The sequence below is a fragment of the Bos grunniens genome, chromosome 17, assembly GCF_055505025.1.
Source record: "Bos grunniens cultivar Pamir isolate PY7600 chromosome 17, Bosgru_T2T1.0, whole genome shotgun sequence".
NCBI classification, from domain to species: domain Eukaryota; kingdom Metazoa; phylum Chordata; class Mammalia; order Artiodactyla; family Bovidae; genus Bos; species Bos grunniens.
Window position 1 is genome coordinate 68,805,394 of NC_141181.1, and position 12,751 is coordinate 68,818,144.

At 51.6% G+C, this 12,751-nt stretch overlaps 2 protein-coding genes across 45 annotated transcripts in view; one reads left to right on the forward strand and one right to left on the reverse strand.

The window, feature by feature from the left end:
* RHBDD3 (rhomboid domain containing 3) lies at positions 1-6,266 on the reverse strand. Of its 34 annotated transcripts, none has more exons than XR_015144732.1 (8): positions 5,313-5,449; positions 4,632-4,788; positions 3,621-3,705; positions 2,845-3,034; positions 1,827-2,210; positions 793-959; positions 417-704; positions 1-329 (listed from the first exon to the last, which is right to left on the reverse strand). XR_015144732.1 is itself a non-coding variant. In XM_086348578.1 (8 exons), the coding sequence occupies exons 4-8, from the start codon at positions 2,990-2,992 to the stop codon at positions 152-154; spliced, it is 1,161 nt and encodes a 386-aa protein (XP_086204704.1). In that variant the 5' UTR covers positions 2,993-3,034; positions 3,621-3,705; positions 4,632-4,788; positions 5,299-5,496; the 3' UTR covers positions 1-151. The 34 variants fall into 34 exon arrangements, 26 of the variants coding, with proteins under 26 accessions (XP_086204704.1, XP_086204706.1, XP_086204703.1 ...); XR_015144730.1 differs by lacking the exon at positions 5,313-5,449 and adding an exon at positions 4,967-5,199; XM_086348578.1 differs by having other exon boundaries at positions 793-955; positions 5,299-5,496.
* The window catches only part of EWSR1 (EWS RNA binding protein 1), a 25,480-nt gene continuing 18,235 nt past the window's right edge, over positions 5,507-12,751 (forward strand). For 3 of the 11 annotated variants that reach the window (XM_086348537.1, XM_086348539.1, XM_086348543.1), the window contains exons 1-4: positions 5,507-5,574; positions 9,736-9,772; positions 9,912-9,963; positions 11,214-11,340. In XM_086348537.1, coding sequence (XP_086204663.1) covers positions 5,562-5,574; positions 9,736-9,772; positions 9,912-9,963; positions 11,214-11,340 — 229 coding nt within the window. In that variant the 5' untranslated portion in view covers positions 5,507-5,561. Of the gene's footprint in view, positions 5,575-6,307; positions 9,627-9,735; positions 9,773-9,911; positions 9,964-11,213; positions 11,341-12,751 lie in introns of those variants that run through there. The other 8 variants (XM_086348538.1, XM_086348540.1, XM_086348541.1 and 5 more) reach the window with 4 other exon arrangements.

The following is a 12,751-nucleotide window of genomic DNA, read 5'->3' on the forward strand; positions in this document are numbered from 1 at the left end:
TGAAAAGTGAACTGTGTTTTATTCTGAACAGTACTGGGGCAGGGTGCTGGGGGGCCACCCTGGACCCCCTCCTGACTCTCAGCAGACAGGGCTGGGGCTCCAACGTCCCCCTCACAGGCTGGGCTTCTTCTCACCTGAGGGCCTGTTTGTGCTATGGGGGCCCAGGACCCTCAGGGTGGGTGGGCCCTTCCCTCCCCTGAGTCACCAGCGCCTCAGTGCCCACCTCCCCGCCGACCAGCAATGCAACGGCCCCCTCCACTCGGCCAGTGGCTGCCAGAGCCACCACTGCCTGCTCCGTGGGGAAGCCCATGCGCTCCAGCTGCTGCAGCCTGTAGCAGGGGAGGGGATGGGAAGGGAGGGTCAGGGCCACCTCCAGCCCCCACAACAAGGCACCCCCCCCACCCACCCCACCTTACCGCAGAGAGGAGACGGAGGACTTAGGCAGCCAGAGTGGGCTCTCAGGGCCCTGGGCTGGGCCTTCAAGCAGCGAGGCCTCGATCCCCTCCTGCAGCATTTGCTGGTCCAGGGCTGCCCACAGCGGGGTCCCCGGGGGGAAGCCGGGCCCAGACCAGGCCAGTCCGGCCTCTGAGGAGCCCTCCCAGAGCGGCTGCACAGGCCTCAGGCCTGGCAGGATCGGGGCTGAGCCTTCACTGAGGGGCCAGAGGCTAGGGGAGGCCATGCGGGGAGGTCCAGGGGTGGGGGGCCTGGAGGGGCAGAAGCAGAAGAAGGCTGACTGCCAGCTACCGGCACGGCTGCCACCACCAGGGCCAGTGTCCTCGGCATCACCCTCACCTCACTCCGGCAGGATGGGCAACGGGCAGCTCAGCTGGGCCGCCTGGGGCGGGAAGGAGCTGGAGCGGCCAGCATCCAGCCAGGGCTTTGCACAGGACACCCTCCTGCAGCGCCTGCAGCCGCTGCTCCGAGAGCTCCAGCCACCGGAAGGCCCCGGCAGCGTCTGTCTGCCCGGGGCAGGGCGGCTGGTCAAGGAAAACCACATGCATCCGGGGGAAGCCCACGCCACATGCCGGGCCCCGTGCCAGGTGTGTGACGGGCATTCCCTCCTGTCTCCTCACCATGGCCCTGCCAGAGCGGTGTCATCACCCTCATCAGCATGGAGGCTCAGAGAGGAAAAGGGACCCGCCTGCAGCTACCCAGCCAGCAAGAGGTAGTGGCGTGCCTCATCCCTAAACCCATCTCACCCCGATTTGGCAGCCCCCCATCTGCAATCTCCTGAGCCCTGTGGGCCCGCTCAGGTCTGTGACACCAGGCCCACCCCTGGGCACTGTCACAGCGAGGGCAACACGCTCCCCTCTCCAGGATCTGGCCGGGCATCCCCAGTCCTAAGCAACCCCCAGGGCCAGCCTGCGCCCACTGTTCCCTCTGACTGCAGTGTCGCCCCGAAAGGCATTAAACCTGTGTTTAACACACCCGCACCACACCCCCTTCTGAGGCCAGGAGAGCCCCAGGCTCACTTTCACCCTGGCCCTTCACCCTCCGCGCTGACTGCGGGCCTGTGCTCTCCTCGTCTACCATCTCATCTTGCACGGCCTCAGGGTAACTGCCATCTCCACTGGGACGTCCAGGCTAGGCGCCTCCTAAGGCCCCTCAGCTCCCAGGCTCTCCTTTAAACTGTTAAATGGCACCTCTACGTGGCCACGAGCCCCCAGTCACCAGCCCAGAGCCAGAGAGAGGACACTCAGAGATGCCCCTGGGATGCGTGTGAATGAGGGGGCCTGACTCTCATGCCAGTTCCTTCCCTGGCACCCTGGGGTCCCAGCCACGGAACCCGCACGTCCACAGCAGCCCTGGGCCGCGGCAAAGGATACAGGCCAGGCCAGCGAGGAGGCCGCAGAAGAGCTGCAGGAAGGGTGGCTCGGAGCTGAGCAGTGGTGTCAGGGCGAGCAGCAGCCACGGCAGGAGCCATGGTGGCAGGGCCCCCCGGGGCCGTCGAGGGCGAGAACCCTGCCCCGCCAGCATGGCCAGGTGGACGGGCATGTACCCGCAGCCCCCGGCTGCACCGGACACCCCGAGGCCTGCCAGCAGCACGGCCAGCAGCCCGGAGGCCAGCGCGAGCAGGCTGGAGGCGTGTAGGAACCGCAGCGTGCCCAGGTGGCGCTCCTGCTGCCAGCCCAGTGTGGGCAGGAGCAGCAGGCTGAGCAGCAGGCCGGGAAGGGCCGTGTGGCCCAGAGCATGTGTGAGCAGCCGGTGTGCTGGGGGAGAGAAGGGGCTTATGTGCCAGGTTAGGGGCTGTGGCCCCCGAGTCTGGCCCAGGTGTGCCAGAGCCATCCACCAAGCCAGTCTCCCCTCCCGGGGAGCCAGAGCCTGCCCACAGCCAGCACTTTCAGCCCTGGTCGAAGGGACCAAGGGCTTCCAAACACTATGGCTACCCTCCCCACTGCTGCTTTAAGCAGAACAAGCCAGACCCAACAATCAGTCTTCTTAAGAGCAACCAACCATAGGTAAGTCACTTCATTTCTGTGAACATCATTTGAGTTCCTCAAATTCTTGGGAAACAGGTGCTCAGCTCCCGCCAGTCCTCAAACCCCTAGCTCCTCCTCCCCATTTTCGGGCTTAGCTAAAAGCCTTAGTTTAAGGGAAAGCCACCAGACAGGGGAGCCATCTGAAAAGAATTCCTACTCACAGGCTCCCACCCCTGTGCTGGCCCCTCTGCCCTCCCTCCTTGGCTGTGGTTGAGCTGGGCATGCTCCCTGTCAAGGCGGACCTTCCCCAGGGTGCTGGGTCCGACCCCTGCCTGACCGCTGCAGGAAGCACGTGCTCCTGCCAACTGGTCTCAGGCCCTACAGCAAATCTCCTGCCTCCAAGCCCCATGTGGCCGGCCCTTACCCTGCCTAGGGTCCAGCAGCAGCTCTGGGGCCAGGACGAGGCTGGGGCCAGCCCCCAGCAGCCACAGGGTGCTCATTAGCAGCATCAGGACAGAGGAAGCGAGAGGCAGTGCCGGAGTCGGTAGGCCAGGGGGGCCTCTGGCATGCATAACTTGGCTGAAGGTGCTCAAAGGTGGCCGTGGGACTGTGTGCTAGGGGTAAAGGAAAACAATAACAACAGTTATTATTGCAGCTTTTATCTGACCTCCTTTCAGCTACCATAGCAATAGCACTGTTTTACAGAAGTAGAAACCGAGGCTGGAGAGGTTGGTGCAGCAACTTGGCCGCATTAGAGCTCAGAGTCTAGCCCCGTGCTTAGCCACTGCTGTCCCCTGTCTATGTGTGACAGTGAAGAGGCCAGGCCCCGATGGGCCCTGAAAAGGCGCCCAGACTGGGGAGCACGGAGAGCAGCAAGTTGAACGGGGACACCAGAGTCCCCAATTTAGGGGGGTTTTGTGCAGCCCCACCAGGGCAAACTGAATGCCATCTTCTGCCTCCCTATTCCCTCTGGCTACAGACCAGCCACCTTCCTCCCGCTCCGCTCCACTGACTTAAGAGCTCCAGGTGGCCTCAGCTGCCCTTGACCGAGGGGGCAAGGCCAGCCAAAGGGCAGGCAGATTAGGGAGCAGGTGGAGCCAGAGGGCTGGAGGAGGGGCAGCCGGAGTCCACACAGTGACACGGGACAGAGACACCCCTCTCCTCTAGCCCTGATCGCAGCCCCTCTGGCCCTGCCCTCACTTTCACAGGAAGATTCCAGGATCCACTCCACTTCTTCCTGTTGTCTACTCCTCTCTGAGCAAGTTTAGAGCCTCTCCTTCCTCATCTGTAAATTGGGGATTAAGAAAATTTACTCCTTGTAGGGTAAGAAAAAGGAATGGACTAGGCAGTCCCACAACTCCTGCTGGATATATGGTAGCCACCCTGGTCGTCCCCACCAACGGAGAGGCCTCAACACGGAAGCAGCTGCTCCAGCCCAGCTGCCCTCAATCGTGCCAATCCCCTGCCCACGAAGCAAGGCTTTCCCTCCCGTGTTCTCCCTCCTCACATCCAGCCTGTCTTCTAAGCCTTGCCGGAATCCCCTCACTCTGGTACCCTAGCATGTCTCAGGACTCCAACTGAGCCGATGTCACAGGAGAGGAAGGGAAATCCCAGAGGTAAGAGGGCTGCCTCATCTGCTCCCTTGTCAGGGGCATCCTTGGCATCAAAACCCACCTGCCACTCTCTTGCAGAAAAAATATAAACTCTTCTGCCTGCAATGTCTTTCGCTTCATGTCTCCAACAGCAAACTCCTACTCATCCTTTGAAGCCCAGCTCAAAGCGCCCCTCGCCCCCACTATCATGGAGCCTACCCTATCTAATGAGTACCGCTTGGCCAGTTTTCTAGGCAGGTGGTCTGAACTGGGGGAGGAGGGATGCTCCTCTCACTCACGGCCAAGTTTCCCAGGGTGCTCCTAGCACACAGCTCGTGCTTTGTATGTGATCGTTGAAAAGAAAGACACTAGCTTTGTTCCAGGTCCCGCTCAAGGATTTGAATGAGCCCTGCCCTTTGCTGGACCTGGGCATCCGCCTAGGGAGATCGGGTTGAGTCCAAGAAGTCAGGCTGGTGCACTGCCATCTTCCTGCACCCTCACCATCACCCCCCTCCCCCCGGGCTACTTTTACAAGAGTAACTGAACTAGGATCTGAACGCTGCAGAGCTCAGTCTCTTTATCTATAAAATGGAGCTGTGCACCCTCAGAGCCCGCCTACCTCTCCAGGAAACCGGAAGGACAGAATGGAAAGATAGGGACGGGGATGATTCTTCCGGGTCATGGACAGTTGGGCTGGCGGGGGGCGGGGGGCGGTCCCGGGTGTGGGTGAGACTTTAGGAGATGTACCCAAATTCCTTGGGTCTCAGTTTCCCCTTCTGTAAAAACAAAGTGTTGGATGAGGGGTGATTAAAAGAGTCTTCGCAACCTCGACCGTTACTGGGGGGTGGGGGTGGGGGGGCCTCTCGAGCTGGGCGCTACGTTCAGGGCCTCCCATCCAGCCCACCGGTCTCGGCTCCCTCCCCCGCGGCCGGGCCACGTGTCCGGGGTACTCACTGCGGAGCGCGCCCCCCGCCCCCCGAAGGCCGAGTGGGGCCCTCGGCTGGCAGTCGGTACTCTAGCTTCCCGCCGAGGTCCAAGCGCCCCGAGCCCATTCTGCTCGCCCTCCGGCGCGTGACCCCGGCCGACCGGTCGGCACGCCACCCCCTCCTCAGCCGTCCGCCGATTAGTCAGCAGTTGTTTAAGGCCCGGGTCCCTTCCCCCTAGTGTTCCCGCCGGCCTCCGTTTCCCTCCAAGGTAGTCTCTTCAGAGACAGTCCCTAGAACCAGCGGGCGTAACCATTCCCCAAACGACCTGGCGTCGACCAAAGAACCACTCCGCCTCGTTACCGAGATCCGCTCACCCGCCGCGCCCGCCCCTGCGGTGTTATTTTGGTCCGCTCATCACATCCGGGGCTCTTTAGAAAGAATTAGGACTAGAGAGGCGGGCGCGAAGGACGAGAAGTGGCAGGTCATTACGCCTTCCCCCACCCCCGTGGCGGGAGCCCGATGGTAGCGCCCGAGGTTGCGGGTCTCGCGCCTGCGCAGTGCGGCGTCTAGAGGAACAGCGAGAGGGAGACGGACGTTGAGAGAACGAGAAGGAAGGAGAGAAAATGGCGTCCACGGGTGAGCGTGGTGGGACTGTGGTCGCGCCGCCGACGGCAGGGACGCCTAGATTGGGGGCCGCTCGTCTTTGGGGATGGCAGGGACGACTGAGTGGGCTTTCCCGAGAAGGGTGTGAGGTACCCGCCGCGGTCTGAGAAGCTCGATGGCCGGCGTCCCCCTCCGCGCCTTCCCCTCCCCCCACCGGGCAGGCCGGCTCTGGAACCTTCCGGCGCCCCCGCGCGCGGGGGGCTGGAGGCGGCGGGGGCGCGCGGGGCCTGCTTTGGCCTCCATTGTGCGGCGGCGGTCGGGCCCCGAGATCCGGGCTGCTCGCCACGTGGGCGGGGCCTGAGGCTTCGGGGCCCCGCGTGGGGTGGGGGCGGGAGAGTTTGGCCAGGCCTCGGGCCCGGCACCCCGAAACTGGAGGTGGGGCGGGCGGCAGGTAGCGGCTCGAGAAGCGGCAGGCCCGCTGTCTTTCTGACTTCTCCCCGCCGCAACCCCACTCCCAGGGCCGCAGCCTAGGCCCGAGGCCGATTCTGCCTCACCGAGAAGCCCGGGGGGGGGGGGGGGGGCGGGGGGAAACAAACATAAAAAGGCTTCGCGGACTTGTGAGCTGAAGGGCGCCGACCTGTGAGCCGGAGCCCCGTCGTCCTTAAAGCCGGGTCGGCTGGCACGTCGTCCAGGCCTGCCGAATTGCCTTCCTCGGCGGGTTCCAGCCCCCAAGCCGAACTTCTGCCCGACTGGGCTTTAAACGGAGCGCCCCCACCCCACGCTCCGCTTTACAACTACCCAGTCAGCTGCTGCTTAAAGTTTTTTTTTTTTTAAACCATTATTAGTCCTTCTTTCCGCCACAAAAAGCAATTAAGCGGCTTCCCAGGGCCATTTTTCATCAAACGCGGAGGGAGGCCTGTTGTATAATGAGGCCAACCCAGTTCTCAAGGCTAGGAATCCACCACCGAAAGACATTTCTTGGCTTTTTTGATTTAGGAGAAACAAAAGTCCTCGGTCGGCGTTTGAATTATGCTTAAGTAATCTTCTCGCACGTTTATTCGCTTAGGTTAAGCCGAGAGAGGCTTGTTTATTTCGTGGTCTGACAGAGCGGAAGGAGGCGCGGACTGGCCTTTGAAAGAAAGCCGGGGTGGGATCTGTAATTTGGTGTGTGGGGTGGTCCTTACCGCCCCGGGGTGTGTAAGAGAGTTTGCAGACCGTGCACTAACTGCGGTTGTGGATCGGGTGGGGCGATTTTTGCCTCTGGGGTGGTTCTTAGGCAGCCTGACTCCAGGCCTTGCAGGCAGTTAGAGAAGAGGGAAAATGGGAAAAGCTTTGGGTCCTTCCGAGTTTTAATCCGAAAAGGGTCCAGAATCCAGCAAGGGCAGGACAGTCTTCAGAACTCTCCCCAGCTTTGTGGTCTGTACACAAGCATGTGGTAGATGCTGGCTGTTAGTGCCAGGGTACAGAGTGCCCCTGGAGGAAAGGACTCTGAAACAACCACCGTCCAGGACACCTCCTGGTGGGGAATGGTTTGCTCAGAGCCCTTTCCTCCTCCCTCTTCCCTGCAGTGTTAGGAGTTTGTAAGGGAGAGTGCTGCTCTCCCTTCCCCGTGAAAGTTTGGGGAGTACACATGTGTGTGTATTTAAGTGTGTGTGTGTGGACCTGCCAGTTTCTCGTTCTCCTTTGCTCAAGCTCTGTGTACTGGTGGCCGCTGCATACTTTATTAGAATTGCAATTGTGGTTTATGTAGACAGCAGGTCTGACCTGGGGAACTTTGAGGGAATCCTTGTCTGGACTTCAGTGCCCTGTCCTTCAAGGTGACCGGGTTAGGCTAGACCTTTGAAGAGCTTTTTGAGCCCTTAGTTTCTGATGTTACAGCTCTCACGGAGTTGTCCCAAAGTGACTTTAACTTATGATGTAGTCTGAAGCTCCTAACTCTGAACAGTTCGAATCGTGACTGCCTGAAGTTTCTAAAAGCCACCACATTGGGCAATATTCTTAGCTTTTCTTCCTCCTTATTTGGCATATTTAGAAAAGTACCTAAAGTATATGTCCCCTTTAGCAAAGAAACTTCCAAGTAACCACCATTCAGACCAAGAAATAGAATATTGCTAGCACTCTTGGTTGGGAATATCCCCAGGAGGAGGACGTGGCAACCCACTGCAGTAATTTTTCCTGGAGAATCCCATGGACAGAGGAGCCTGGTGGGCTACAGTCCAAAGGGGCACAAAGAGTCTGACACGACTGAAGTGACTTGGCATAGCACTCTGGAGGCCCCCACCCATAGCCCCCTTTCTTCTCAACTTGTCCTGTGTTTTAGTGTAGTCTTTAGCTACACGTTTGGGAGTTATTAAAAAAAATAATTATAACTGCTAAATAATCCAACCAGTGTGTAACTGTAGATTTTTGAGGCCATATAAAGGTTTGTATGCTGTAGGAAGATAACATAAGTTCTCGTGAAACACATTTAACCACCTCCCCAGCCCAGCGGTGTGGGGCTAAATCAGCTGGTTTCCCATTGATCTGAGATCATTCATTGTTCCTTGTCAGCTTTGCCAGTTTTGTTTTACATAACTGTTGTTGTGTAAAAGTTCTCCTGCAAACATTGAACTTACATCTCAGTGATATAGAACCATTCCTCACACAGAAGCCTCAGTAGAATGTAGGTTGAAATATTTGATTTTTGGTGTTTCATTGGTGTGTTTATTTTTTAACTAAAACGTTAAAGAAGTGATTTGAATTTTTATGTCACATATGGAGCTAAGATTGTCTTGAACAAATTGATTTGTTCATTATACATAGCCTTTGGTGGTTGATTTGATAATGTTGATGATTCAGGGTTCTGAGTTAAGGGTGTAGAGGAAGGAAAGTGGTCAAGTTATGTGTAGAGGTGAAAAATGAGCCAAGTTAAAGAGATGGATTCAGCAGAATGCTCTGGGGGCAGGCCAGGTGAACTGTGAAGCAGGCTTCTGTTGGAGTGAGGTTAGAAAACCCCTCTGTGAAGATCTGTCAGCTTTTGCTTTCAGATAAGGCACTACTTTCTGATTGGAAAGAAAGGACCCTTTGGTCTGCCTTAATGGCGGTATTGTCTTCTGACATATTAATAGAATAAGATAGTAGTTCTTAGGGAGAGCAGAGAATTGGGCAGGATTTTTTAAAAGTATATATAAATGTTTGCTTCTCCCACGAAAGCTTCTTAACAATTTTATTTTCTATTTTCACTATTTTTAGACACCTCAGTGGACCAGAGGGGTTTTTTTCTTAAGTCCCTTTTTGTGCATTTGTAGATTAAAAAAAAAAAAGAATATTTATTTGGCTGTGCTGGGTCTTAGTTGCGGCACATTGAATCTGCATAGCGGCATGTAAACTTCTCCCTGGTTGTGGTGCACAGGCTTAGCCACCCTGTGCGTGTGGGATCTTAGTTCCCAGACCAGGGATCGAACCCATATCCTGTGCTCCAGAAGGCAGATTCCTAACTACTGGACCACCAGGGAAATCAAACTATTCAACCAAAAGATTAAATGCTTTCTCCTCTGCCAGGTCGGGGCTTCAGTGGGATTTGTAACGTGGGTTGTTTTAAAATTATAGATGTAACCCCTCATAGGGTCAGCAAACCCTTTAGAATGGGGTTTGCAGGATTACGTGTATCATTTTCTGCCATTTCTGTTCAGCCTTCCTAGGGAATTATGGGTGGTCTAACTTGTTAAGGGAGTGATTTTTTTTTTTTTTTTTTTTGAACTAGGTTTTGAGGAGATGCAGCTACTGATGTAACCATTCCAGTATTAAACATTGTTATATTGTTGCATGCCTCCTGAGGGTAGAATTTTGGATCCTGTTATATTTATCTTGTCTCCTGTTAGTTTTAGGATGATGATCATGTATTTGAAATGACAGCCAGTGGGTTAAGGGAGGCTTTGTAGTCATGGGAACATGCAAAGTATCTTTGCCAAATCAGCTGATCTTGACCTCATTCACTAGCACTTTGTTCAAATTTTCTGAATTTAACTGGCTTAGACTTATTTTTGGTTTGGTGTTGAGAGAGAAGAGATATTCATTTGGACCTGTGTTGTCCTGTGGTCCTCTCGGTACGGTATTTAAAAATTCATCTTCCTGCTGCCTGAATTCCTTCCCTCCTTTTTCTTTCCTCCTCGTAAATTCTGGCTTCACACTATATTCTCTTCTTGTTTTCTCTAGATTATAGTACATACAGCCAAGCTGCAGCCCAGCAGGGGTAAGTCAGATTTTTACAAGTGTACTTTGGGTGTGATTGGTTGCTTTTTTAGAATACAGAGCCTCCTCTAATTGTAGAGAATTTAGTAATGGAATTTGGATGGTCTGTATTCAGTTCTTGCATTTAATTTCTCTTACAGCTACAGTGCTTACACCGCCCAGCCCACTCAAGGATATGCACAGACTACCCAGGTAATTTTTAAGATAATTATATGTGGCTGCATCCCCAAGTAAACTGTTTCCATCAGCCATTAAAACAATAGCTAGCATGAATCTTTTTCAAAAATTAAGTAATGGAAAAGTATAATGTGTTTGAAATCATAAAATGCAGATATTTAAACTTTCACAGTGGGAGTGCCGTTGTAATGAAACCATCCTCAAACTGGGAGTTGCTAGTTCTCCTTTCCTTTCTAGTATTATTTCAAGTTACAGGTTTTGCTCCATGCTTGTTCCTTTTACATATTTTGTGTTTGTTTAACTTAATTGTACAGCAGTTTTGCAGAGGAAGGTGATAATATGGCATTTTGCAGATAAAAAATTGTAGTGCATAGATATTACACCATTTGCCAGTGGTTGCACAGTAAGTGATGGGTCAGCTCTTATGGCTCCCTAACTATAGGGCTTCTGCGCTCTTTCTAGTACGTGAGCCTGTTTTAAAATTTAGGCCAAAAGATACCAGAAATTAGCCACCTAGTGTTCTCAAGATTGCCTCAAATTCTGAAATGGTCTGTGGCATAAAAGAATACTAATAGCTCTGTTGTGGAAAGATTCTAGGACAGGCAGGCAGAATGTGATGTCTCTAGCAGATCTTACATAACTGGCCATTCAAATCTAGAATGTGATCTTACTGATATCTGAAGGAACAGCTCATACCTTGCCAGGTTTTAAGTATTACCGATGTCTAAGTTCAAAATTCAGTACTCATACTTTACTAATCTAAAGGACATATGTAGTATTCCTCATTTTCTTTTAAGTGGTGTGATAATTTGTAAATCTTTGTCCCATGCTGAAAATCCAGTTTTCAAAATTGTCTGACAGGTTTTAGCCCCATTTTCATTTTTTTTCTCTTTTCATTTTGTTTTTCTAGCATTTGTTTCTATTTGCTAAAACTGCTACACTGCGTGCTAGCAATTATACATCTTTTCCCTCATTGTGCATCATTTGAGGGTATCTTGTTAATTTCTTGTATCATTAAACTGAGATTTTTACCTACTTATCTCAGGAACTTTTTTGTAGTTTAGGAAAATACAAGTGGATTAGATAAGGGGAAACAGGCATTCAAGATATTGTGATCTCTTGTCCTTTTTTTTTTTAATCTTTTTATTAAAAAGCATATTTTTTTACTTTGGTTTTCCAATTTAGGAACTTAGAAGTAAGTTAGTCCATTTTATTGCTAAAATGCTAGATTCATGTATGAAGTTTTTGAATTCTTTTTCTTGGAGCAGGCATATGGGCAGCAAAGTTACGGAACCTATGGACAGCCCACTGATGTCAGCTATACCCAGGCTCAGACCACTGCAACCTATGGGCAGACCGCCTATGCAACTTCTTATGGACAGCCTCCCACTGGTAAGACCCTGGGAGACTTTGGGGTCACGTTACCTAGGGTGTTTGTTAAGGAACTTGCTAGTTGTGCTCTTGGGTATATATTCTAGTTGATACCTTGGCGTCTGGGAATCCTTTATTCTTAGGAGGAGCTGGGTTTTTTGTTTTGTTTTTCCTTTTCGTTACATTCTTCTTGAAGGATCTCTAATAGAATGTGGGTGGGGTAAATTCCAAAGGAAAAAAGAACTTTTTCTTTTATCTATCTTATACAGTGTATTAAATAATCTCACGACAAAATGGAGAATATATAAAAGATTGTGCTAATGCTAATACTGGGTAAGAATGAGCCTTCTTGAACCGAGCTGCTTAAAAATCGCACTGATTTTCAGATCTGTTTGCTTCATCTGATAGTGTGCCCTCTACTTTTTGTTTTGTGCTTTCCACAGTAGAAGGGACCAGTACAGGTTTGACTATCCTGCTCATTCTTGCATGGGAAATGCTTTCCATCTTGTCTAACCCTGTAATGTTAACCCTTTAGGTGTTTTCATTTGTTTAACCCTCAAACTTTTTAACATCACACACAACAAGGTGCTAATGGAAAATTGCTTCAGGTGCCATTTGCAGATCCATGTCCTTTTTCTTTATGTGATTTTGGGAAAGATTTTGCTTTGTTTTATTTTACATTATTTTGTGTCAAGCCTTAATAATAGTTGTTCACCTTCTCAGAGGTATTTCAGATGACTACTTCCCAGCTGATTTCCCCCTGTTCCCTCAAGAATAGGTTGCATGATTAGATTTGTTTAGAGGAACAGATTGCCATCCTGCATGTATTACGTTTGTCTGTTGGTTGGTTTCCAGTCCAGACATGTTTTATTTTCCTTTTAAGTATTAATGATGTTTTTTTAATCCATAGTATGTTTTAAATATATATGTAACAGCATTTCAGGGAGCAAAAAATGAACTACTTTAAGAATTAGAATAAATTATATCCTAATACTGGGGTTGAAAGTGGGGTGTGTGAAAATTGTACAATAACTTTTTTATCTTTAATACTGTGTAACATTTCAGGATCCCTACCTTTTCCCCACCCACCCACTCTTGTCATTATTATTGTAAGAGAATATTACTTTTCAAACTATCTTCAGTCCCCAAGTTATATATGGTCTACCAGAGTTGGCAGGGAGAAACTCACCTATGATTTAATTCATTGTGTGACTGTGTCATGGATTGATGGGATGTATTTCCTAGTCTACCTAATGCGTATCATTGAATAGGATGGGAAGTGTGTAAACTTTCTGTGGGTGTTGGCAACTGTAGAAAAACCTGGAACTGAAATTCTGCAGTTTGTATTTTTAACACAGAATTTTGAAATTATGAGATGAACTTTACATATTCAAGCTGTTACATTTTTAATAATATGTAATTGACATATATG

What these genes read in the sequence shown, in the direction of transcription:
- RHBDD3 (XM_086348570.1), bottom strand. Translation starts at nt 4,694, where the DNA reads ATGACCCGGAAGAATCATCCCCGTCCCTATCTTTCCATTCTGTCCTTC. An exon ending in CCTTCCGGTTTCCTGGAGAG is followed by an intron (nt 3,035 to 4,631) that starts GTAGGCGGGCTC and finishes CTTTACCCCTAG; the next exon opens with CACACAGTCCCACGGCCACC. An exon ending in GCTGCTGGACCCTAGGCAGG is followed by an intron (nt 2,211 to 2,844) that starts GTAAGGGCCGGC and finishes TCTCTCCCCCAG; the next exon opens with CACACCGGCTGCTCACACAT.